The sequence below is a fragment of the Erpetoichthys calabaricus genome, chromosome 18, assembly GCF_900747795.2.
Source record: "Erpetoichthys calabaricus chromosome 18, fErpCal1.3, whole genome shotgun sequence".
Classification (NCBI taxonomy): domain Eukaryota; kingdom Metazoa; phylum Chordata; class Cladistia; order Polypteriformes; family Polypteridae; genus Erpetoichthys; species Erpetoichthys calabaricus.
In genome coordinates this window covers 26,993,602-27,021,006 of record NC_041411.2, presented here as the reverse complement: position 1 = coordinate 27,021,006, position 27,405 = coordinate 26,993,602, and the positions used below count along the sequence as shown (strand labels likewise).

At 41.1% G+C, this 27,405-nt stretch overlaps 1 protein-coding gene across 2 annotated transcripts in view; it reads left to right on the top strand.

Moving 5' to 3' along the window:
• The window catches only part of sema3h (sema domain, immunoglobulin domain (Ig), short basic domain, secreted, (semaphorin) 3H), a 107,657-nt gene that overhangs the window by 17,098 nt on the left and 63,154 nt on the right, over positions 1-27,405 (top strand). For both annotated transcript variants that reach the window (XM_051921397.1, XM_028825013.2), the window contains exon 2: positions 20,836-20,990. In XM_051921397.1, the coding sequence (XP_051777357.1) occupies positions 20,836-20,990 (155 nt within the window). The remainder of the gene's footprint in view (positions 1-20,835; positions 20,991-27,405) is intronic.

The following is a 27,405-nucleotide window of genomic DNA, read 5'->3' as shown; positions in this document are numbered from 1 at the left end:
ACTGTACACTACTATCGAGGCCACTGGGAATACATAAAGCGTGACAGTTGTTTGTATACCTTTGCCACACTACTGTGTATAGCCTCTGCCTCACCACAATTTGATTGTGCAGTTATACAGAGAGCTCTTTGGATTTCATGGCTTGGTTTTCGTCCTGACATGCAGTGTGCGGTCCATTTAATTTGCCAAAGGTAGGTTCCAATCAAGTTCTAGAAACATCTCAAATGGGAAACAGAACGCAACCGAGAACAATTTGGAGTGTCACAACTAAGGGTTTGAGTACTCATATGAATGAGAGAGTTCAGTTTTTGATTTTTAATAGATTTGCAAACCTTATTTAAAACGTGTTTTCACTTTGCCATTATGGAATATCGAATGCAGCTTGATGAGCAAAAATGGCAAATTCATCCACTCAAAATTCAATAAACAAGACAGCGAAGTGTGCAGAAAGTGACAGGGTCTAAATATGTTCTGAATCCACTGTTGCTTGCTGCATATGGGGGACAGCCAGATATCTGATGGTTAAAGGTGGTGTGTACCAGAGTGTCTGAGAACCTAATGAGGTGACTGTTCAGTCCAGTCCTGACAGTTCTTCTAGGGTAGATGCGTTGATGGTAGAGCTGTGTTGTCGGCTTGGTTGTTGGTGCTGCTGTCTCTGATCATGGCTGTTGCCTGTGTGCAGTTTGCATGTTCTCTTCAATTCTATATGAGTTTTTCTGGGGTTTTCTTCCTCCTTTTCCTCTAAAAGAGTCCAGTGTGGGTATGTGTGGGAGTTTACCTCAAGATGGACTGGTGACCAGTCAAGAGTTGGTTCCTGCTTTTCAGCCTCTTCAAGTAGGTCTAAGCATGTCAGACAATGAATACATCAAGTGCAATGACTGCACCTCAAATAGCAACCACTGTACCACCCTCCAAGTATTTAGAAACAATCTTTACTTGGGTATACTGCATTATTACTTTTATTTAATGCTCTTTATGGGAAGCTCTTATCAAACACCACCATGCTCGTGTACTGCTCTGGGAGGCAGACCTAGCTATCGGACCTCCATCAGAAAATGACTTTAATTAAGTCCCATAAACCTATTTCCAGACGGAAATGAGCAGCAGCCCCCAAAGGAGAAACCGCCAGAGTAGTGAGAAGCAGATTATGTCAGCATCACCCTCAGTTTTCTTTTAGGAGTGCTAGCAAACTACGAACTGTCTGGAGTTTCTGGGAAAGGGGAGACTGCTGTTTCTCAAGCGGGTGGGAAGTCTGCATGGTGCTTGTTTTGGGTCGGACGGTGTAAACAAGGTTCAGGCTTTCCCCCAACGTCCTGTGGCTCCACTTGTGAGGCTCGTTGTTGCAGGGAGCAAGTGATTTGCAGCCCTCCTTTGCTGTTATTACCACTGAGTTTTCCTGCTGATGGTGCTCCAAAAGTGGAGGAGTACATCATTTATCTGTGAAAGTGGTGGAGGTGGGACAGTCACATATGAAAGACTAATGAAAGTGAGTACAAACTGCAGAGTAAACATCAAGGGAGAGTTGCCTCGCTGTAAGACACCCATCAAAACAAAATGCTGATTCTGAAAATGCCATTAACAAGGAGGTGCCAGTGTATAAACTGTATCTGAGACGTGGCAGATTGTAAAATGGAGTTGGGTGGTGCCAGCCGCAGAGTTTAATTGGGAAAGGGCCATCTGTAAAGTTCAACATGAAAGGGGCAGCTTGTAAACTATAAGTGGGAGATGCCAGCCTGTTGACAATAACTGAGAGGAGTTGATCTCAGAATAATAAGTATGAGGTGCCAGTCTGTGAAGGGTAAACTGGGCAAGTCTTATATGTGTAAGAAAGAAGCAGGGTGGCTTTGTGTTTTATTTTGGTATCTGGATATAATCGACTTAGTCTTCTAGGATGGTGCAAAATGGCTATGGACATGCCGTGGTACCCTCGATGAAACAAGCTGGTTGTACTGGATCTCATTCATGCCTCCAGGAGAAAATGTACTCAAATTCAAGTGTGGCTTCATGTCCTTCACTTTCAATGTCAGATGATGTCAGCTTATCTTCAGAATCCTGCTGGTCCAAACATTAAGCACATATTCAGCACTCCGGTCTTTTAGACTCTCCGATCATTATGTTGTATCAAGTCTCTTCAGAACTTCTTCTTCTTTTGGCTGCTCCCGTTAGAGTCACCACAGCGGATCATCTTCTTCCATATCTTCCTGTCCTCTGCATCTTGGTCTGTTACACCCATCACCTGCATGTCTTCTCGCACTACATCCATAAACCTTCTCTTAGGCCTTCCTCTTTTCCTCTTGCCTGGCAGCTCTATCCTTAGCACCCTTCTCTCATTAAACCCAGTATCTCTCCCCTGCACATGTCCAAACCAATGCAATCTCGCTTTTATGCTTCCTACTCTTGTTACATATCACATGTCATCAGCAAACATCATAGTCATGGGGACTCCTGTCTAATCTCGTCTGTGAACCTGTTGATCACCATTGCAAATAAGAAAGGGCTCAGAGCCGATCCCTGATGTAATCCCACCACCATGTTGAATGCATCCATCACTCCTTCCGCAGACCTCACCACTGTCACACTTCCCTTGTACATAACCTGTACAACTCTTACGTACTTATCTGCCACTCCCGACTTCCTCATACAATACCGCAGATCCTCTCGAGGCACCCTGTCATATGCTTTCTCCAGGTCCACAAAGACGCAATGCAACTCCTTCTGGTCTTCTCTGTACTTCTCCATCAACACCCTCAGAACAAACATCACATCTGTGGTGCTCTTTCCTGGTGCTCTTTCCTCTCTTCAGAACATTGGCCCACAATTCCTTATCTCTCTCTCTGTTTCTCCTCTGAACATGACTATGTTAATGTGAAGAGGTGGCAGGTTTGATTTAACACAATACCACTATGGATGATGAACATCCTTGGATCACTTTATGACCCTTGACCCTCCAGTCTTGTAATTCTTCTTCCCTCACATTCTAAAAGCTAGGCATTTAAATCTGAATCAGTGCTTCATTGTGCTGGTTTGTACAGTTCACACAGACATTTCCTTTTCTGTTTGTTGCACTCCTATGCAGCTATTTCTGATCTAACCCTCGTTACCTATTTTCGAACTGTGATGCCATTTTCTACAGAATTTAAAATACTTATAGCTCTATGAATAAAAGAGTTCTTAAACCTATTACTCTTTACCCTCAGAAATCCAAATCTGCAGTCTGATGGCAGCAGACAGAATTTAGAGAAAGGCGGACGGCTATGTGTGACAGAACAGAGTCGGCCTTCGTACTAACCTCTTTGTAATTCATCTCAGTAACAAAGGCCTACTGCAAACCAATAATCTCACTGCTAGTTTTTACAAATGTTGTTAAGATGGGTTATATTCTTAATGTTGAGCTTGCTGAACCAATGCATCAAAGCAAATATACCAACATATTAAATAAAGGACTTATGAGAAAGTGACATAATGGTTTTGTCCACTTCAAAACCACTGAGGTTCCTAAGAAAGAAAAGTCGCGTCTGTCCCTTTTTCTTCCAAATTTCTTCGCTGTTAAATTCAAAGTTTAGCCTGCTATCAATGGCTGTCCCTGATATTTGTAGAACTCCACCATGTCTGTAATCTCCTCTTTAATTGAAGTTGAGACCGTGGAAAGCCGGGAGCACCTGAGGTCTACAGCCATGTCCTTGGTGTTGGAAATATTTAGCTGTAAAAAGAAATGATGACAGCATTGAACAAATTCATCAGTAGCTGGGCCATGACTGCCCCCTTTACCTTGTAGAAGACTCACAATGACAAAGCCATCTACAGATTTCAGGATATGTCCATCCTTTCATTAACTCCTGCAGTCATTTGTGTATAAGATAAGCAAAAGAGGTGATAGGCAGCACTCTTGTGGTGTACTGATAGATGTATTAAGACCATCAGAGAAACAGCCAGCAACACTCACTCTTTGTGTTCTGTTAGTGGAACATTCCAGAACCCTCCCCACCAAGTTAAGGTCCAAACAGAACTAATAGATCAGTTTATCAACAACAACAACAACATTTATCTTGTGCGTTTTTTTGGACTCTCCAAATACTCATAGAGTAAATTCAAAAGTGCTACTGTAGCGTCCTCCACATCCCTCTTTGCTCTCTCAGCCAACTGTTGCAGGTCCAGATCGCTCTGGGTTTTTCTTTAGTAGTTGTCTCTTAGTTAACCTCTGAAAGGATTTCATGATATGAGAAGTTAAAGTTCCAGTCTGAAGTTGCTTAATGATTTGGGGTGTCTAGTTTTTTTCTATTGGAATAATCTTTGCCTGTTCTTTAAATCCAAAGTCATCTCAGATATGGAGTGGAATACTGGAGAGATCTGCTCTGCACAGGAGTGAAGCACACATTGGTTTATTCTCTCTGGACCCAAGCTTATATTTCTTATATATATATATATATATATATATATATATATATATATATATATATATATATATATATATATATATTTGTTTGTTAAAGACCTTTCTGACATCATTCTGCTCAAAAAAGAGCTGGCTCCTGGATTTAGTCCTAAATCTGGTCTTTTGCTGATTAATTTCCGAAGCAAAACCCTGTGTCTCAGATCTGGAATAGAATTGATTTTTGAGCCAAATGTGAGTCAAATTTTATTTTAGGTAATTTTTAACCAGTGTTCACTGAACAAAATGCTGCATAATTTTTACCAATACATCTTTTAGTGCAATGGGAAGATTAGAGACACTTAATTTGCTTTTAACACAGGCCTGCACAATTTTCATCCATAGAGGTAAAGCACCATGGAAAGCAATTCTTTTGTTTGAAAAAAAATTGTTGCAAAATGCTTTTCTTCAGTGAGGGGTGACCAATCAGGGAATGAGATGAGCTATTGTAATGACCTAGAACCAATCAGCGAACATCCACGAAATAAGCACAAACCAATCAGAATATGATTAGAATATCATTAAAGTATAGTACAGTACAGTATAGTATAGTATAGTATAGATAGATAGATAGATAGATAGATAGATAGATAGATAGATAGATAGATAGATAGATAGATAGATAGATAGATAGATAGATAGATAGATAGATAGATAGATAGAACTTTATTTGTCCCTGGGGGAAGTAGGTTTAACAGAAGCTCAAGAAATATAATAACCCAGAACAACTACCACAGATATACACAAGAATTACAGACTAGAAGAAAACTTGTGACTTGATTATGGATAAGAGAGTACTCCCCCCTCCCATTGAGTCATTATAAGGGTATATTGCTGTAGATCTGAGGCAGCCACATTAGCGTTTCTTGACACACTTCTGTCAAATAATTCAGTATTTACTCAATAATAGCGTGTCCTAAACAGGACATACAGCGTCATTCATAATGGCCATCAGTTTTGTCTTCTTTCTCTCCTCTTTTACAAACTCCAGCAGGTCCAGAATGAGCCTAAAAATCGTGCCTGCCTTCTTACTTAGTATTGATTACTATGAACTTTGAATGATGATATGTGTAGCAGAAGCTGATTGTTAATTCTGAAAAATCCTTAAATATGATAATTCAAGAGGAAGTGAAAAGAACAATAGTGAAAGGATTTTTAGCAGAAAAAGCTGCCTCCAACTTTCAGCCCGGTAATTAGTGGGTTAAACAGTTCACCAGGAGCATCTGGCTAAGTCACCGGAGGCAGATGTTTGATCCAAAAGCAATTAGGGGAAGGCAGGTCAAGGTAATTACAGCTTTGGGGATACTTTGCTCAAGTGGACTTCATGCTCCGTGTATCTCCGTTATGATGGTCTATTAATCCATCTTACAGATGTAGCTGGCAAGTTGTGACCTAACAGGAAATCCTCTTCAAGGTGCTTGTATGGTTAAGTAGGAGTTCCTCACTTTAGCAGTCTAGACCAGACTGATTGTTTCTCTGTGATATTAATCTTCACTTTTGGCTGCTAACTTTCTCTCTAGCATAGCCAAAAAAAATGAGATTAGAGTTCGGTTTTCCAAGAAGGTCCCGATCATTGACCTCTGCTGACAGAATGAGGCTACAGTTCTGATAAGTCCTGTAAAACTGCCAGAATGTTTTTTGACTGTCATGAGGTCTAGTTTTGAGAGAGGTTTTCATATCCTGCTGATTTAATAAAAGTTGATTTTAACCTTTGTAAAATCCCCAGTTTGTGTTTCCATTTATATCTCTGGCTTGATGATTTTTATGAATAAGCAGGGACATTTCCTGGCATAAATGAGCTCAGTGACCACTTCATTCTGCAACAAAAAGACTCTAAAGAAAAGATGTCCCAAAATAGATATGCTGTATCACATAGGACCCAAACAAACTTAGCAATGGCCCTGGACAGCTGACATTAGATGATTAGATTTTTCTTTATCATGACTGTATGTTGTATCGTTTCTTCCATCCTTCTAACTTGTCTGGTATCCCAGGCTCTATCAGGACCTTCTTCACACTGTAAATTAATGCTAGATTGCCATATTAGAGTTTTTTTTTTTGCAATCGCACCATTGCTATGCATTGCTTTATTTTTCCCCTTGATTCACATCATACTGGTGCCAACCGCCAATGGTGACACTTTAGTTCATATTATCTACTTTTTCATCTGATTGGCTTTAAACATTGACTTCTGTGAAGTGTGCTATATACAACCCAAAATTAGGAAAAGTTGAGACGGAATGGAAAATGTGATTCTTCAATTCACTTTGACTTTTATTTCATTGCAGACAGTAGGAACCCAAGATATTTCATGTTTGGTCCGGTCAGCTTAATTTAATTTGTTAATAACCATCCATTCCAGCATTTCAGGCCTACAAGACATTCCAAAAAAAAACCTGGCACGGTAAAACATTCACCACTTTGTAATGTCGCCATCCCTTCTCACAACACTTAATAGGCGTTTTGGCACTGAGGACACCAAGCGATGAAACATTACAGGTGTTATTTTGTCCCATTCTTCCTGTAAACACGTCTTAAAGTCTTAATAGTATGGAGTCATCATTGTCACATTTTTCATTTCACATTCTCTACTGGGAACAGGTGAGGACTGCAGGCAGGCTAGTCCAGTTACCCGGACCCTCTTCTTCCACAGCTATGCCTTTGTAATGTGTACAGAATATACTTTTGCATAGTCTTGTTGAAAATTGCACAGACGTCCCTGGACAAGATGTCGTATTGAAGGCTGCATATGTTGCTCTTTGTTCTTTTCTAAATTAATGCTGCCATCACAGAAGTATAAATGACCTTTGCCAAGGGCTCTGACATAACCCCACACCATGACAGACTCTGGCTTTTGGACTTGTTGCCGATAACAGTCTGGATGGTTCTTTTCGTGTCTGGTCCAAAGCACATGGGGTCCATTTCTTCTAAAGATTTGGAATACTGATTTGTCTGACCACAATACATGTTTGCACTGTGTGACAGTCCACCCCAGATACCTCACAGCCCAGAGACGTCAATGCCACTTCTGGACATGATTAATTATTAAGTAAAGTATTAAGTGCCAATTGTGAATGTAACTCCGTATTGTAGTGCTTGACAAAAGTTTGCCAGAATCATCCCTTGTGCTCCCACGTGGTGATATCAGCTATTGATGGGTGACGTTCTTGATGCAGTGCCGTCTGAGGGATCGGAGATCACAGGAGTTCAGTTTAGGCTTGCGCCCTTGCCCTTTATGCACTGAAATTCCTCCAGATTCGTTGAATTGTTTAATGATATTTTGCACTGTAGAGGGAGAAATATACAAATCCTTTCCAATCTTTCTTTAGCAATGTTGTTTTTAAACATTTCAATCATTTTCTCAGAACAAACTGGAGATCCTCTGCCCATCTTTGCTCCTTTCGTGGACACTTCTTCTGTACCAAATCACGATTACAATCACCTGTTTACAATCACATCATTATTTCATTACTGGCCCTAATTTGCCCTCAACCCAACTTTGTTTAGAATGTGTTGCAAGCCTAAAATATAGGAATGAATGTTTATTAACAAATGAAATTAAGCTGACCAGACAAAACATGAAATATCTTGGGGTTCATACTGTTTGCAATGAAATTAAAGTCAAAGTAAATTTAAGAATCACTGTGCTTTTTTTTATTTGCATTTTCCATACAGTCACAACTTTTTCTGATGTTGGATCGTATAAAAAAATAAATTTTTTGCTCTATACTTGGACTCCTCAGTCAGTTCATTTCTCTTCCCAGGCCAAACGACTGTTTTCTCACTCTCTGTGTTGTCGTCTAAATGTGTGATGAAACCTGAGTGAAGGAGCAGCAGGCTCCAGGAGATCTCTGTGGTGCAGATGCTTGAACTGCTGACCTGCGGGGTGTGGTGTAAGTGCAGGCTGCTTCTCTGGACGTCTCCGAGTTTTGGGCCAGAACAGAGTTGGCGCCGCTTTTGCCCTTCCCTGTCCTGTTGCGTTATTGGATTGATGATAAGTCCTGACGATCAAGTTTTATTAACTGTTAACTGCTTCATTTCCTGAAATTCCCAACAAGGTACCCCCCCCCTCCCCCTTCCAGCCTCAGGTCAAAACGACTGGCACACACAGAACTTTGTTTGTCTTAATATCCACTTTTTTCCTGGAGGTGACGAAAGAGTGTCACCTAAGTGTTAGGTGGCAGGCCATTAAACATCATTCTCATATCCTGTTGTGAGTTAGGAGCCGAAGCCGTACTGCTTCATCAATAATATTTATGCTGGCACTCCAAAATGTAAAACCAGCTGCTGAAAAGGAGCTTCTGGCCCTATGATGAAGTGTCTTCTTCTTCTTCTTCAAAAAAGGCAGAAATGGAGGACAAACAAGAGACAGAGAAGCATTCCTTCATGGGTAAAAACAGCAGCAATTCAGGGAGCCTTGTGAACATCAGTAGTGTCACTGATAGACTTCCTGTTATTGAGAACAAATCACACAAAACTGCTCCGGAGCAAAACCATCAAGCCATTGTGTCCTTCTGGCAGTCGCCAGCCCAGTCTGAACTGCTGTGACCTCTGCTGGACACTTCTCGGCTCCTCTCAGCTCAAGCAGGCTGCTCTTGATCCCCTTTATTCTCTGCCGGAGGAACAATTAACTCAGACAGGAAGTCAGCGCTGATAGCTGAAGTGTCCTCTTTGAAGGTCCCGAATTAGCCACACTCCCCTGGGGTCCCCTAAGCCTATCAAAAAGGAGCCTGCAAGCTCTGAAAAGCAGCAAATGATGGCAAGATTAAAGCATTAATAGTATGACTTGTAACCCTCTAATTGTGCCAAATGAGAGAAGAAAAGCTGTGTGGGTTTGTATCACTTATGCAGTTTACAGGGACACATGACAATATACTTGCTCTGGAGTCGCCCAATTCTACTCAAGCTATTATGTCATTCTGCGTATTTATAGAAATCCCACACAGGCACACAGGTGTGTCCATTTCATACCATTTGTTTGGTAATTTAAAGGGTAAAATAACCAAATACTAGCAAACAGAATTCACAAATAAATGATAAAATGAAGTATCCGTCTCTCCTCAGTGACCAAACCCCACACCCCATTTCCTAGCCCTTCAAATTAATACATGGTGGTGTCCAGGTTGGCATACGCCCTTGAACTTGGGACACCGATAGTCATGATCTGAGGATGGACTGGGCAGTGCGGACATGTAGCAACAAGAGGTTGGTGCATCAAACTGCGTAGTGCTTTTAAAAACTAAGTGTTCCAAAATTAGTAAAGTGCAGTGCAAGAGTCCATTAATGAATGAATAAATGAATAAATACTAAAAACAGCCTCCACCAAGGTATTTTAACCTTGGTGGAGGTTAAAATGCCATATAAATAAATAATAATAAAAAAACAAGGTAAATATCCAAGGTTAAAACACAGGCAGGACTTGTCTTCTAAAAACCTCTCACCTTCCTCAGTGCCTCCTTCTGAAAAGGACACTTCCTCAGCCCACCATTTTGAGTAGATGTCCTCCGACAGATGCAGTCAACCTTTAAAAATCAGTTCATGTTTCCGCCTTCAGTGAGAGCCCACTTGGAGTGACTGGTCATTCCTGCACCTTGGGTGACCTTACCCTTCAAGTGCCATCTGCTCGTTCCTCTAGGGGTCACTTCCCGACCCCCCTACCTCTACACCAGCTCTTCTGCTCTTCTGGTGCTTTTCCTTTCCTTCCTTTTACTTTCTCTCTTAACCTCCAGAGGATTTCTTGTCCTCATTTTTCCTTTCTTGTTCTCTTCTATCTGTCCCACTCAGACTCCTTTTATCTGCAAGTTGGAACAGGTGCTGTAATTATGATCACCGCAATGTCAATGAGGAGATTGGCCGAACCACACATGTCTGCACGTGAATGTGTGCTCTGCCAATTCCTCTGCGCTCACCTACAACCATCCCGAGCCTGAGCATGCTGTTTTTATTAAAACCCGCTAACTGCCATGAACCCCAAAATACATCTTGCTACATACATCTGTTCTGTGCAGTTACAGAAGCCTGAAATGACAAGTGAGAGAGACAGCCAAGCCCACTGATCTCCGGCACCCTCGACATACTTTCTTGATTAGCAGTGAGAACCACCTGTAACCCAGTTCTTGATTATCTCAACCCAGTGCTGCCACTTGCTAACGTTAGTCCCAGATGACCCATTAATCCTTGCTGCTGATAGCTCCAGTAAGGTTATATTAAGTAAAGAGGCTTTCCAGACTGAAACTGATAGGGAGTCGGTGAATTTCCAACACATCATTAAAGTGGATTTAGCAGCAAGATGGACAAGGGAGAATACCCTGCTTTGAAGGAGATTCAGTATGAGAAGAGAACGATCAAACAGAAGAAAATGATGAGGCAAGAGGGGAATACTGAGAGTAAGAGTGGAAAATATAAAAGAGGAAACTTTGGATAGAAATGTAGCTGTGATAGGGCATTCCCAAAACATGTGCCTAATTCTGCAGATTGACACAAATGGCATCAAAGGTCTGAGGCAAAGCCCATAATGAACCGTTTATGTGAATCTGCATGCAAACGTCAATTGAATATTTTAGAGGTTAAGGTTTCTAGCAGAGATAACCCACAGAATACAGCATGGATGGAACAATTGATCGAAGAATTAAGGTGAAGGATAAAGATCAATTTTTTAAGACAGTGGTAAGACCAGCAATGATATATGCATCTGAGCCATAAGCAAGAAAGAGATCACAGGAGAAGAAGTTGGATGTGGCAGAAATGAGACGATCAGAGGTAAGACAAAAGTGCAAGAGATATCTAAGAAAGTACAAGAAAGTCATATGATGTGGTATGGACATGCGATGAGGAGAGACAATGAAAAGAGTGATGGGAGGGGAAAGAGAAATTGGAAGAGAAAATGAGGGAGGCATAAGCGGACATGGATGGACAAAGTAAAAGAAGATCTGTAGGAAAAGGACTTGACTGGATGATGAAGCACATTGACTCCACATAGAAGTAGGAAAAGATGAAGAAGAAGAAGAAGAAGGTTTTCAAGCAGAGATGGTAAATGTTTTTTACAAATAATATTCCATTGAAGGGACTATGGACAGATCATCTTGCCCAACAGATTGAATAGGGAATCATTGGCACCAATTTCACAGACTGAGATATTGAGGTAGATATATTGAATAAGAGGTATTGAGAGAATGATTAAGATGAACACATTTTACAGGCCTTAAAGACAAATCAAAGCTGGAGATAAAAAAATGTACAATAAAGAAGAAATGTTCATAGGTGGACCTCAAGGAATGAAATGTGCCAACTGTCGCAGAGTGTGGAGATGCTTCATTTACACAATTGTGAGAACAACACCAAGTTATCTCCACAGTTTCATGCCATTTGAACTAGGTGCATGCAAGTATTCTCAGTTGATCTAATCCAGACTCACGCTTGTTTGTTCACTTAAAACAGTCCCAAACAACAGTGCCCACCTGACTCCATGTAAACCAGCCTCATGTGAGAAGTAAGAATCAAAAGGAATATTCTTACTCTTACATAAAGAGGTCTGTGGAAAAGTAAGGTGCCTAGTAACAGGCTCTTTTCCAAGTGGTGTTTGGGGTCTGACACGCCCCTCACAAGCTACACCACTTAAAATGAGTAACCCCCCCCCCCCCCCCCCCCCACACACACACACCATGTGTCCAGCCTTATCCTTTTTAAGGAATCCCACATTTATAGATACCTAACTCAGATGTGTCCATCTCAATTGTTCTCACATCATTACACTTATTTAGAGCTACACAGCTCACAAATGTCCTCTAAACTGAAGATGTCCCACCACTCTTTCCATTTAAGTCTTTCCCATTCAGAAGTTCTTAACTTTTCCATCTTTAAAGGTTCACTTAGTTGCATCAAGGCCTTCCTGTTTCATGCAGGTGTCTCCAGCTACTCTATTATTAGGATTGACCAGCCTTCATTCATCTGCTTAAAGTATTCCTTTCTTTTTCTGTTTTTTTTAATTTAAATACTCTCCCTCCGTCCGGATGGCTCATGTGGCTGCTCCTGCTGCTGCTGGCAGATTTATATTTCCCACACCAGCACACACCAATAAAAGTTAGATTAGAGAATAATTGAAGGCAGCCTATCAATTAACCTTCCAAAAACACTTCCTCTCCAGCTGAGTGCTTCCTTTCAGATCAGCAGCCTTGGAAGCTGCCTGTCTGCACTGCTGATTGATTCTCACCTTTCTTCCTTGAGGAGGGCGTCATTCTGAGACCTGAGGCCAGTAAATGGCTCATCGTGTGCAGCGGGTCAGTGTGACAGGCCTTGGCTGGAAGACACTCTTGTGATCCTTGAAGAGCTTCCTGTTCTCAAGTCTGTGCAGTGTGTTTAAGACTTGAAAACAAGTCTCCCTGTGGTGAATGGCTGTTTAAAGCACCGTAAGCAGAGTTCTGTATGGCACTGCCAACAGGTCCATTTACGTTTTCAAACAGATTTGCAATACTGACTGAGTTTTGGAACCACTGCCTTAGATGATAAAAACCTTGTGTCATAAACCCCTAAATTCTTTTCTACGTTTGCACCTTGTAGGACAGTGGCTCCCCTGTTGTATTTATAATTGATGTTCCCTTGGTCCACATGTGACACTTACCACTTTTTTACATTAAACTGCATTCTTCAAATGTTTGCCCAGTTCTGAAGCTCAGATGGGTCTTCTTAAATAGTTTTGGCTGCCTCCTCAGTGTCATCTGTGAATTTCACAAGTTCCAGAATCAATGTCACTAATAAAAATCAGAAAAAGTAATGGTGCAAGGTAAGACCTCTGGGGGACTCCACTGATAACCTCGCTCCATGTATGGCAGGGAAGATGGGCAGCCAGGTGACCAGCAGTGTGAAAATTGTGTTTCCTAAAGTTTTTTTGTTTAAAATAAAACATTGAAAAACATACAGCACATAAAAATATATTTATTAATAGGTTCACATAAAAGAAAAGAAAATACAATGTGGCTGTGAAACTTCATTATCACTTACACAGTTTACAAATCATATGACAATGTCTTTGGTGTGATAAATTAAAACTCTGACAAGAATTAATTAGCCACTCAGTATTAAATTAATGGTGAGACAAGATAGAATGCACAACCTTCCATGTTGTTCTCTTTTGTCTGTTTGTTGTGTAACATAATAAAAAAGATAGAAGTAATAATTAGAATATTAGAAAACGTTTGACCAGAGCAGGCCATTCAGCCCCACAAAGCTTGCCAGTGTAATTCCTCCAATTTAACATCAAGTGGAGAATTGAAGAGTTTCCCACTCTTCTTGGTGACTTATCCTATGTCTGTGGCTGTCTGTGTGAAGAAGAGCTTCCTAATGCAGTTGTTCATCCTGACTTCATGCACACGGGCATAGAATAGATGATACAGGGAAGCCATAGAGAAGTAGGCCTCATCATCATTTATATGCTGTAGGAACAGAAAAAGAAAACTTGAATGAGCTATTTTAAATGAAAAAAGAGAGAGAGAAAAGAGAGGATTAGTTCTCTGTGGGGGGATACAACACCATGGTTCTTAGTGGAGGAGTTCAAGTATCTTGGGATCTTGTGCACAAATAATGTTAAAAGGGAACAGGAGATCGACAAGCAAACTGGAATGACAGCAGCTGTTCTGCAGGTTGCTCAGTGGTGGTGAGTCGATTTACGGTGCCCTCCATAATGTTTTGGACAAAGACACCTTGTTCTTTGATTGACCCCTCTGCTCCACAGTTTAAAATTACAAATCAAACAATTCCGATGGGATTAAAGTGCACATGGCAGAGTTTCATCCATCCATCCATTTTCCAACCCGCTGAATCCGAACACAGGGTCACGGGGGTCTGCTGGAGCCAATCCCAGCCAACACAGGGCACAAGGCAGGGAACCAATCCTGGGCAGGGTGCCAACCCACCGCAGGACACACACAAACACAACCACACACCAAGGACACACTAGGGCCAATTTTAGAATCGCCAATCCACCTAACCAGCATGTCTTTGGACTGTGGGAGGAAACCGGAGTGCCCGGAGGAAACCCACGCAGACACGGGGAGAACATGCAAACTCCACGCAGGGCGGACCCGGGAAGCGAACCCAGGTCCCCAGATCTCCCAACTGCGAGGCAGCAGCGCTACCCACTGCGCCACCGTGCCGCCGGCAGAGTTTCATTTAAGGGTAAATCAAGGAAATATGTGGCATGGTCCCAAATATTATCTCCTGCCCTGTGGTCATAAGTTGTGGGTAGTGTATGACAGAAGGAGGCTGCAGGTGTAAACAGCAGAAATGGGGTCTTTCACAGGGTGGTTGGGCTGATGCTCCGTCATAGGGTGAGACACTTTGAGATTCCATGAGAACCTCAGAGTTGAGTTGCCACTCCTCTGGATTTAGAGGAGCCAGTTGAGGTGGTTTGGGCACGTTGTAAGGTTGCCTCCCAGGTGGCTCCCTCCAGAGCTGCTCTGAGCAGAGACCTGGGCAGAATTATATTTCTCAGCTGGCTTGGGAACACCTGGGAGTTTCCCAGGAAGAGTTGGAATCTGTAGCTGGGGACAAGAAAGTCTGGGCTGACTTGCTTGGCCTTCTGCCTCTACAACCGTCACTAGCCTAAGCTATTTCATAAAATGAGAACAGATTAAGCTATATAGTGAAGAAGACTTCAGTTCAATGTAGTTTATCTTTAAAGGCCTAGCATGCTATACATTAATCATAAATACCTCCATCTACTATTTGAATGATCTTTTCCAATTCAAGTCTCTTGGGAGCCAGAGCCCATCTTAGTATCACCTGGCATAAGAAAGGAGTAATGGCTGCACTGGATGGCAGTTCATTATAGAGAGCAGTGTTGCTCACACCACCACTTGCTCACTTATATGAGACCAACATAGGGTTTATAATTAACTTAGGAAATGTGGGAGGAAAACTGGATCACCTGAAGGACTGGGTGATCAACCAAGACTGATGGCAGCAGCTCACCATCCCTTTCCCCATCATGAACAAGACCCCGAGGTTCTTTAACTTAAAGCAGTAACTCACATCCCACATGAAGAAGACAGTCCACCATTTTCCTACTGAGGACCATGGCCTCCGATTTGGAGGTGCTGACCCTCATCCCCGCCTCTCCATACTCGGTCACAATGCATGCTGGAGTTCACATCCCAATGATGGGCTTCCAAACTGGACCCCTTTCCCTCCCTGACTTGATATCCTGTTCATGAAAACCAAAAACAGGATAGGAAACAAAGTATAGCCCTGGCGAAGTCCCACACCCACTGGGAACGGTGCTGTTTTTTCCAAGCATGTGAACACAGCTCTCACTGTGACCACACAACATTGTAAAGGTGGGTCAGTCATGAGAGCCCAGCAATGTTCAGAGCCTTCAGCATTTCTGGGGGGATCTCATCCATCCCTGGGGCCTAGTCATTAAATTTAAAACAAAATACCATGCAAGCAAAACACATAATTTTGATTACAAATCAACATGCAGTATGTCCACAGAACTAAGGATATTTATAGAGACCCAGATTCCATTTTCCTAGGTAAGCCTACCACCCAGCCTCACTGCATTCACTCTGCAAGCAAATGAGGAAGACTCCACCAGAGCCACCAAGGTCTAACATGGGACCCATCCTCAAAGATAAAGCATTTCCTCAAAGCATCACTAAGCACAACCATAAAACAAAGACTTAGTAGTGCTCAGTCAAAATGAGAACAAAAAATGAAAACACAAAGTGACCACCCCTGGCAGCAGCTCTAACAAGGGGCCGTTATACCAAAATCATGAGGTCAATTCAAATGGAGCCTTCACAATATTGAGAGGGAGATCATTTCATTGTTTGGGACCTCCTACGCTCAAATCAAATGATACAGTACTGTTATTAATGATATCCTGAAGAGCACTTAGTGTTTGAACCGCTGCCACTGTCTGATGTCAAATTTACAGCCTACAGAAGATAACTCAGCTGCCTCAGCTTCTTGTGCCCAGTCTACGTTAATGGAACAGCTGGGGTTTAATCCCAAGTGGCATTAAGGGGCAACCTTATATATAGCATAAAAGTTGAGGCGTGCCGTGAAGTCTCCACCTGTCTTTTTCCTGTCCAGTCAGGGCTGTTCGGCATGAGCAGGGGACAAGCGTGTGGGGGGCACAGCTCAAACTTATAGTAATTTATTTCTAGGTCATTATATATAAATAGGCATCCACAAATAGCTTTCATCTTACTTTAAGGAAGAGTAATTGATAAGTCATTTTGAAATGAATGGAGCCTTTTATACAACTCTTAATCATAAATATATCAAATATGAATCTGTGTGCATGTTTGTATTTTGTACTCATATCATTAGACTAATATTTGTAATGTGTCTGTATTATTAACAAATCATACTTTAATGTGTCTTTACTGTTTTTGAAATGTATAGCACTCAGAGACAAGAGTATCATATAAGAATAAATTGAATAAACGCATGGCGTATCATGTTTCTCTCTTCGTCACCATATGGTCTGCATTAAAGAATAGGAGACAGAAAACCAGCAATATAAAAATGAAATAAAACTCGCCTTGAATACAAAACTAACATCAGGAAAATGTATAAGCCAAAAGAAGATGAGGGCATAAAATTTAGTCCGTCTCCAGTTTCTCCTCAACTGCATCTTTACCATGTAAAAAGCAGCTGAAGTTCACCTCCATGTGAAGCGTGTCCCAGCCAGCACAGCTGGACCACTTAGGCGTATTCTTTAGTGAATAAATCGTGGCTGCAGAGAGCTGTTAAGACACATTCTTCCAATTAAACAACAAAAAGAAAACCCGGGTATGTCAGAATAAATATTATGACATTCCAAAATGGCTTAAACCAGTTCAGGGTCCATGACCAGTGCTGATCCCAGCAGCATCGCACACATGCAGGAATCGACCCTGGACTGTCGTGTGACCATTTCATAGACATAAAGCCAGTGTCGAAGTGCCAATGATCTTAACGTGCACACCCCTGGGACATGGGAAGGACACCTAGTGAAAAGATATGGAGAGAACGTTCAGTCTTTATGCAGACAGCAACGGTGTGAGTGTTTGAACCCAGGAAGCTGGATCTTTGAAGCAGCAGCACTAACTATTATACCACCCAAGAGTAAATATACACAGCTTAATTAGTCCCAGCATACACATTCTAGCCAGTAGCAAAACCTTGTGTCTCAAATCTGGGATAGAATTTATTGCATTTTTGAGCCAAATGAGAGTCAAATTTTATTTTAGATGATTTTAACCAGTGTTCACTGAAGAAAACACTGCATAATTTTTATCAATATGTCATTTGCCCAACTCATCACAACAGACTGCTGGAGTAGTACAATGGGAAGATTAGAGGCACTTAATTTGCTTTTAAAACAGGCTTGTATCATTCAAACTTTACAAAACAAAATGTTCATCCATACAGGTAAAACACCATGGAAAGTCACTCTTCTGTTCCCGCTTTGTTGGAAAAAGATTTTCTTCAATGAGGGTGACCAATCAGGGAATGAGATGAGCTATTGTAATGAGCCAGAACCAATCAGGGAACATCCACAAAGTAAGCACAAACCAATCAGAATATGATTAGAGTATCATTTTCCAGAAATATTGTTTACATCATGTATGATTCGGTTTTTAGAAGGGCATAAAGATAGATAGATAGATAGATAGATAGATAGATAGATAGATAGATAGATAGATAGATAGATAGATAGATAGATAGAACTTTATGTGTCCCCAGAGGAGAAAAGGAGTATTCTACAGATACTAAGGGGTTTGCCCCCTGCTCGCTTTGCTCACCAACCAATCCGGTTGTGAAGAGAGGGGCTGAATGCACCCCAAGGAGACGCAGTCGCTCCTCAGAAACCCCCTCTTAAACGGTGATACAATGAGAAAGTTTTTTTTTACCTCCTATTTTCTCGATTAGCTACTGGCTTGCTGCTGCTGCTGTGCCACATGATCTGTATCTTGCGCGGCGCTTCGAACATTTAAAAGCCTGTACAGCAGCTGTCCTACTCTTTATCTTTTATTTCTAGCCCCGGGCATGGTTAAATCTCTTGGCACAAAGTCTTGTCTTGCGGGATGTGAGTTCTTGATAATTTTTTAGTTTATAATTTAAAAAATGGAATAAGAATCTGAAAATCTAACAACATCACATTAAAGTTCGATACATTCTGAAAAGAATGATACCAAACATATATATGTAGGCTTTAAAATAATCCCGATTTAAAGTGTGACAAAAAAAGAGACATAAAAACATCACATAAAATCGTTGCACTTTTAGGCTTAGGATTTTATATATATCGAATAGATATATAAAATCCAACAGTCTGTCTGTGTTTCTGTCTGTCTGTCCGCTTTTCATGAGAGAACTACTTAACGGATACAGATCGGGTTTTTTTCTATAATTTGCTTGAACATCCCCATTGCGCTAAGTATCATAGTTTGCTTGCAGGAACAATTTATTCATGCTTATTCGAGACAGAGGCAGCGTGCCGAGGAGAGGGGGAAGAGTGAGGTCAGGAGTGGGGAGCTGAGCGTGGCCCTCCTCACTCATGCGCCAGCCTTCCGCTCTACCTGTCGCCAAATTTTGTAGCGTACCTTGCATCCACTTAGCTAGCGATACTTGTTTGTTTATTGGTTTTTAAAGTTAGTATTTATATATATATATATATATATATATATATATATATATATATATATATATATATATATATATATATATACTGTATATATGTATATATATATATACAGTCGACCCTTGATATAAGACCGACTTGACATGCGAACAACTTGATTTACGACCAAAATTTTTATTTTGATTTACGACCAACATCTTGCGTTACGACCTGAATGCGGTCACGTGTATCCGCTTGCGCGATTGTAAACAAACAGAAACATTCCTATTAATGTGGCACTCATTCAATAAAATGTCAGGTTTGTAAACTCTCTTGGGACCTCCCCCAACTAGAAGACATGCCAAAGTCCAAACTCCGTATGGAAGACTGTTTATCTGTTGCTGGGGCAACAGCCGGCTTAAAGCTGTGCTGAGTCTCCCAGCCAAAGCAAACAGAAAAGATATCGATGGGTGATATGCATGTGATATCCCTGCCCGGCAATGGACAAGCAAGCTTCCACAGTCGCGGCAATCGCACTTCAGCACGCACTTCAGCATGTCGTTCCCATTGAGGGGGGGGGGGGGGTTTCAGAAGAGTTCAGAAACAGTTCCTTGTATCATCGCAAGGAAATGCTGAGAAAAATTCTCGTCAGAATAACTTGTAGGCAGGAGGAGATTAAAATTAACGCAAAAGAAGCTATTGAAATGATTGCAAATGCCTGAGCGCAAGTTAAAGAAAGCCTTTAAAAAGCCTTCAGTTTCATTATCATCCTCCTCCCTTCCTGCAGCCCAAAGATGTCAAATTAAATGGTGAGTACAGTATGAAATTGTTGTTTCTGGTAGGCTAGGCACTTCTTATTACTTTTTGGTTAGTACATTAGAAAAATTATTGGTGTTTTGGTAAATTATGCACATTATACAACCCTTTTTTTATTATGAAAAGGTTAAGTAAGTGTTGCAGTGGGAGGTTCGGAACGCATTATGGGTATTTCCATTGTTTCTTATGGGAAAAATAGTCTTGACTTACAACCAACTTGAGTTACAACCAGCCCTCGCGAACGAATTGAGTTCGTAAGTCAAGGGGCCACTGTATATATATATATATATATATATATATATATATATATATATATATGTATATATACATTACACAATATTGTGTGAACACACACCAGAATGAATGAAAATGAACAAAATTAAAATGAAAGAACACTTCTGACAGTTACGGTCCCAATGAGGCATTATGCAGGAGCCCATATATCATTTCCTGACACAATTCTGCTGAATTATTTGTAAGCTGAAAATCCTCAGTGTTAGTGTGTCAGAGAGAGGATGTTCAGCATTGCTCATAATGACACTCAGTTTTGTTTGAATTCTCTTCTGTGCTACAACCTCCAGGATGTCCAGAGTGTGTCCCATAAATTATCCTGCCCTTTTAATTAGCTTATTGACTTTCACTACACCAAAGAGACTATTTGACTATTCAAGGAGTGGATGCAGAGGCGGTGCATTCCTACAAGTACTTGGGGGTCCACATCAATGACACCTTTTTTGTAGTTAGTAGTTTTAATTGTGGATGAATGTGTTGATCTGCATGATGATTTTGCTCAGTTTTTCTTTATCTATGGAGTCGGTGTGCTCATCCTTTAAAATAAAGTCTGCAATTGACTATAACTTTTGAATTTTTATTTTTAAAATAAAGATTAAAAAGCGAAAGGGGTCCGAAGACCCTGCAGCCTTGACCACAGTTTTTTGTTTTACATTTTCTAAAGGGTTCTTCTTTGCTTGTGTACTTGCAGACAATGTCCACAACCAGCGGATTGTGCCTTTGCTCTTCAGAGCTGGGGATTTGCACTCAATCCTTATGGATGAAGACAATAGGAAGTTGTATGCAGCCACCAAAGACCACCTGGTCTCCACCAATCTTGACAACATCAGCCTTGGCGTGAAGAAGGTATGCCTGTTTGCTTTCAACAACAGGGTGTTGTACCGTGTTAGCTGTTAAGGATACAATGAGAAGTTAATCTTGCCTGCAGAAGGGGCCTTGAAAGCTGCCATACTGTGATCTTTTTAGTTCAATTAAAGGTGTCATTTTGCTTGACTTCTCATTGCAACAAGAATAAACAGAAGAGGAACCAGCAAAGAGTGGCCTGATTATTGTTCAAGGAAGTGGAGATTTTCACAGCTCATTTTCATCACCAACATGTACTGTGTAGTGCTTGATCCTTGTAACCTTTTCCAGTCCTCATTCATTTGTGTCTACAATTGTAAAAAACAAAAAAACAAAACAAAGCAATCTCTAAATCACTAGGGTGAAGGGCCTGTGGCCGGACCCTCAGTGACACATCATAACTAACAAGGCACTCCACCCCTTCCCCCATCCAAATCTTTGTGTGTGGAGATTCCAGATAGCTTCTCCCACCCAGGGTTAGGGAGTTCTAATTGGGCCCAAATTGCATCTAATTAGTGGCCCATTAAGCAACACTGGCCTCTTGGAGGCAGGAAGGACTTGTCCTTTCGACTTCAGACCAGCTTGCACCACGTGAACTCGTTTAAGCTCCCTCATCTGATGACTGCCTTGGCTGTACGTGCAGCTTCAATGTGCCAGCACACCCAAGGGATCATCTGAGCGGCCAGCAGTCAAAGAAAGTCAGAAAAGGACACCCCCAGATCCAGGTTATCTGTCATGGGACACCCTAACCTTCCTCAATTAGAGAATCTCAAAAACTGAACGTCACTGTGGATATGACTGGGGAGGGATGCTGTGAGAATAAGATGACCAATTCAAAGGTGAAAAGGGAAGACAGTTTATTTCTTTATGCCACGTATGAAGGGGTTCATGCAGAAGCCATCCCATTAGGAAGGAAAAGGTGAACTAGGGTTAGTTGTAAGATTAAAGTTCTGTAAAACCAATGGAGACAGCATGATTTACATCCACTTCTGTGAGAGCAATGGAGAACTGTGGAAGAGCCTAGAATGATATCTGAGGCTTAGCCCTTTGACCCAGAAGCCACTGGGAACACTGTCCGGGTCACTCAGCGGGGGTCACGTCTCAGTCTATGATGTGGTGCTATACATTATTTTCTAAATATAGGCTGACCCTATATGTTAGTGTGGGGCTGTACCACCCGTCTAATTTCTGAACCTCCCTTTCCCGCTCCCCTATAATTACCACAACTGTTGAGCTGCTGGCCCGTAATTATTACAGCCTTCCCGTGGAGAGTCTTTAATTAAGCCTGTGTTTGTTTTTATTTTTATTCTTTAAACATGTGTAAAGCTGCAGATCACAATGAACGCTTGCCGAGTTGGTACAAGTAAATATACAAAATGATTACTAAGGGCATGTCGTTCACGGCTTTATGTTGCCGCTTGGTTTAGTCTCTTTAAAATAAATACAATGCGACCAAAGCACTCCCTGTGTACTGAACGACACGGTGGTTTGTGTAACCACACTAACAAACATAAGAGTGAAACGGTGTAGTGAGGTCAGCCAAACAAATTTTCTACTTTCAAGTGCTTACCATGATTCTTCATTTACTCTGAGCAATAGCAATATTTATATAGTGCCTTGACACATGAAACGGAGCTGTGCTTTATTTAACTGTTTTAACTTTCAGCTTAGAAAGGCAATGTAGACCTTCCCTTCAATATTGACATCTGTATCCAAGTTTTCTTACCCATCAAAGGTAATGTGACACGGGTACGAGGAGCAACAGAGCATCTCCCCAACTTGTGTTAGGTTTTCCTGTCCAAAGGGCGTTATAATATTAAAGAAGGAAGGCAATACAGGCCACCACCCCTTCTCAGGCCACCTATAGATATTATAGGAAGAAGACAGTGTAGACCATTATGCCTGCTCAGGCCACCTATAGATATTATAAGAAGATTGCAGTGTAGGCCATCACCCCTTCTCAGGCCATCTATTGATATTATAGAAAGAAGGCAGTGCTGGCCATCATGATGTTCATATCAAGATGTTTTTATTTAAAACAGTTTAAAGCTTATGTGGGAAAGTGCATACATTCTAATGCTCCTAATCAGGATCATGTAAACTATGAAGGATGGCATGGATAGACTGGCATCCTAGCTGGGATGAACCCCTTACCCTGTCTCAGCCAGGATGATGATATGGATGGACTGGCATTCTGGCTGGGTTGGAGAGAGGACCATTACCCATGCAATAGGCCAGTGAAATGGAAGGATTGGAGGAGACAGCATATCAAGGCTGTATGTTCCCTGACACACTAGGTGGCAGCAGTCCTGTACTGGTACACCCATGCACACTCTCATAGTCCATATTGGGAACCGCAGTCTAATTAGACAATCCTGTTTGGTTTTATTGGGTGCCTCGAGGGGGAGCTACAGAGAATGACTATCCCCATTATGGGAGGCTTCCACCTGACCTGAAAGCGCTTCCTTTGGACAATGTCCTATCACTGGATGTACTTCCAGGTCCCTAATTAAAGGGGTCATCTCAACTCACTTGGGGAGTTAGAGTCAGCAGGTAAGGGACAAGGCTTGCCTGTATGAAACTGGAGGTAAGGAATTGGAATTGTGCCTTTGGTTGGGATTACTTGTGCTTTGAAAGAAGAACCTGAGAAAGGTACTTTGTATAATAAAAACATACTTTATTTGAACCCTTGATTGTGATTGTGCACTGTTGTCTGCAGACTGAGGGTCTGGGGTACCCCTTATTGGTCACAAAATGTTTGTCTTGTCAGATACCTATAGTGAACTGTGCAGAGCAAGTGATCTGTTTGGGTGAGACACCTGGATCATTTGGTGGTTTTGAAATACTTAAGAATATGACACTGGATACATATCGGAAGAGTCGATCAGGCTGCATTTCTTTTCTTTCTTGCTTGGATTTCTCAGTCAAAGAACTCTGTACATGATGGGTCTCATATCCAGGCTCTGTTGTAAGATTACCCGGTCAAAGTAAATGTGAAGATCTCCTCTTACCGTATCTTATCTCGTCTCATCTTGTCTTGTCTTACCTTGTCATCTCTTGTCTTATCTTTTCTTGTCTTACCTTATCCTCTCTTGTCTTGTCTTATCTTTTCTCATCTTATCTCAGCTTGTCTTATCTTGCCTTATTTTCTCTTTCCTTGTCTTACCTTATCACATCTTATCTTATCTTGTCTTATCTTACCTTGCCCCGCCAATGGACTCTTGAAACTTAGATAGTTTACACCAGGGGTATGGAAAGTCAGTCCTGGAGGGCTGTAGTTGCTTCAGGCATTTTTTCAAATCTGACTTCTTGCTTACAAACTAATTCTTACCAATAATACATTTTAATAAATTTTATGTCTTGTTAGTGTTAATAATTTTCTTGATCTGAATCAAAATAAAACAGTGGTGCTTATAGTGGGTCCATCAGCTAAAGCCCAAATTGGTCTTGGACTTCTCGGCTCTTTCTCTGTCTTTTGCAAACCTCAAGTCCTCAATCTTGGTGCTATTTTTGACAGTAACCTCTCTTTTGAGAAACAGATTAATTCTGTAGTCAAGAGTTGCTTTTTCCTGCTTCGTCTTTTAGGTAAGATCAAGCCTTTTTATCTTCTAGGGATCTTGAGAAAGCTACTCATGCTTTTATCTTTTCTTGCCTTGATTACTGCAACTCGCTCTATTCTGGGATTAGCAAATCCCTGATACGCAGGTTACAGTTGATCCAGAATGCTGATGTTCACTTTCTGGTAGGGGCAAGAAAGTCTGATTCTGTTTCTCCAATATTAGCTTCTTTACACTGGCTGCCTGTCAGTTTTTGAATTGATTTTAAAATCCTGTTGCTAGTTTTTAAATCTTTACATGGGCTTGCTCCTGCCTATTTATCTGAATTGTGTGCTTTACACCAGCCATCTAGAAGGTTTAGATCTTTTGGTCAGTTGTCTCTTGTTGTCCCTCGTACCAAGTGTAAAACTAAGGAGGACAGACAGGGCTTTTGCAGCTGCTGCTCCTCGCCTGTGGAACTCTTTACCTCATTACATAAAGGAGTCATCTACAATTGAACTGTTCAAAACAAGATTAAAGACTCCTTTCTATTCACTTGCTTTCCGTGACCTTCAGTAATACTTATGGTTTCCTCATTGTGATTATGTAATCTTATTTCTATTTATTATTTATTTTATTTATGTTCATTTATTTCATATCTATTTATGTTATTTATGTTAATTGTTTGATTTTTTTCTTCTTTTATTGTAAAGCACTTTGGCCACAGCATGCCTATGTTGTTTTAAATGTGCTATATAAATAAATTGACACTGACATTGACATTCTTTCTGCCATGTCAGGTCATCCTTCTATGGTTGAGTTTTTATCTTCCAAAAATGTCATCCGAGAGACTTGCAGCCTGAAGTGAATGAGTAATCCTCAGTCCTTTACTTTATTCTCTTTAGTTTTCATCCACATGTTTTATTAAACCCGATACCGTAGTTTATGATGAACACACACATAGGTTGGTCTAAGTTGAAACAGCTTAGATGGAGAATTGATGGTTCCTTTTGTCATTTGGATCTTATTACTAACAAGACTAAAATAAGAAATGAAAGGTTTGGAATGTAAACAAGTGAGACAACTAATACGAGACTTACAAATGTAGCTTGATGAATACGCCCTTCAACAGCAATTATTGAATGAGTTGGAATACAAACCTGTAGCCACTACAGCCCGCCAGGACTGACTTTGCAGATCCCAGTGTAGACAGTGCAGGCCGTATCTCCACAACAGTCCATTTTACCAGACCATCATGTGAGAGCAACATTTAACATTTAGATAGAAGGCTGTATCTTCCAGACCACATCATAACTTATTTTGTCCTGAAATCTTGAGAACTACATGGTGCTGAATCCTGCTCAGGCTATCTAAGAATGTTTCAGACTTATCTGGCGTAGACCATTAATCTTAGTCGGGCTCCTGTCAAAGCAATCCAGAGGAGGCTGTCTCAAAGAATGAGGCCCTTTCATATACGGTATGGGTCTTGTTACAGTGTACAGCTCAGCTCAGGGTCATTAGGGTGTCCTGTCAATATGAACCTGAAGACTTTGTGAAATGAATAATGCAGCTGACTATAGAGATAGGGGGGAGGACTTTTAGATACTGGATAATAAAGGGTCATCTTTTTTGTTCAGGCCCTTGAGCCAGGCTGCTTTATTAGAAGACTCTAAAACACTACCCATGGTAGACAGTGGAGACCATTTCAGTGAATCAGGCTCCTTTTAAAGGATAACTGGAGATCTGATTTAAGCATTGCCTGTCATTTCTTCTGCTCGGGATTTTAGTAGTTTGTCACGTCAAAAGAGATTTATAAGCTGTAGAGGGTTTCAGTACAGGAAATCTCTCCACTTCAGTCCTTTATTGCTTTATTCAGCTAAAGGAAATCCACGGTTTAGACTAGAAATGGTCATCTCTGATATTTCAGTGTTGGTATCTATAAATTCGATCAAATGATCCTGAATAGTGTGGGCCATCCAAACTACTCAAGAGCTCATATTGGATTTTTAAGACCAAGTGTCCTGACTACTGTGCTGTTGAAGGATGAGTAAAACTTACCTGAGGTAGACAGCACAGTCCACCTTTCATGTGAAGGCTCAGACTGTTCTGTTAGAGGATTCTCAAATACTACATATGGTAGACATATGGTAGACAGTAGTGGACATTTCTCTAGACGGGCTCATGAATTATTTTGTCATGACAAATCACATTTGAAGACTTTGTTGGGAAGGCAGAACCGCCCATCTCTTCAACTGAGACTCTTCAGGCAATTCTGTCAAAGAGTGTTTAAAGTAAGTGTGCAATGGACAGGGGAAGGCAGATCTCCTGCTCATGCCATTGAATCAGGCTACTTCATTACAAAGCAATTAAAGATGACAGTGAAGGCCGCAAGTTCAACTATCAATCTGTTGTCTACTTTGGACCTAGGAAACTGAGTACCCTAATGTTCCTCCTCGTTCTCATGTATCATTCTGTTGTGTTTTTGTAATCATATTTTTACTCGTGGTTTCCTGTTTTGTTCTTTCCTGCTTTATTTTCCCTATTCTGTTTTTCGCTCATTTTCTATTGTTCTCTCTTTCACCTCAATATGAATGTCTCTGCAAATGCAGTTTGAGTTCAAAGCTGTTGAACAAGGCAGCTGCACAAACAAATGACATCTTCTGAAGGGCACACATTATAAGTAATTTGATTATTGTACTGTTTGTATAAGTAACTTAAGCCTTGTCAAACTGAGGTCCCAGAATAACAAGCTGCTGAAGGATTATGTGGCTTTGTTGGGACCTGCTTTGTCATCCACTGTTCATAATAGTAGTATTACATGAATATTTATTTATTGAATGCTCATTTCACTCAGCTTTTTGGTTCACCCTGTTTTTGTATCT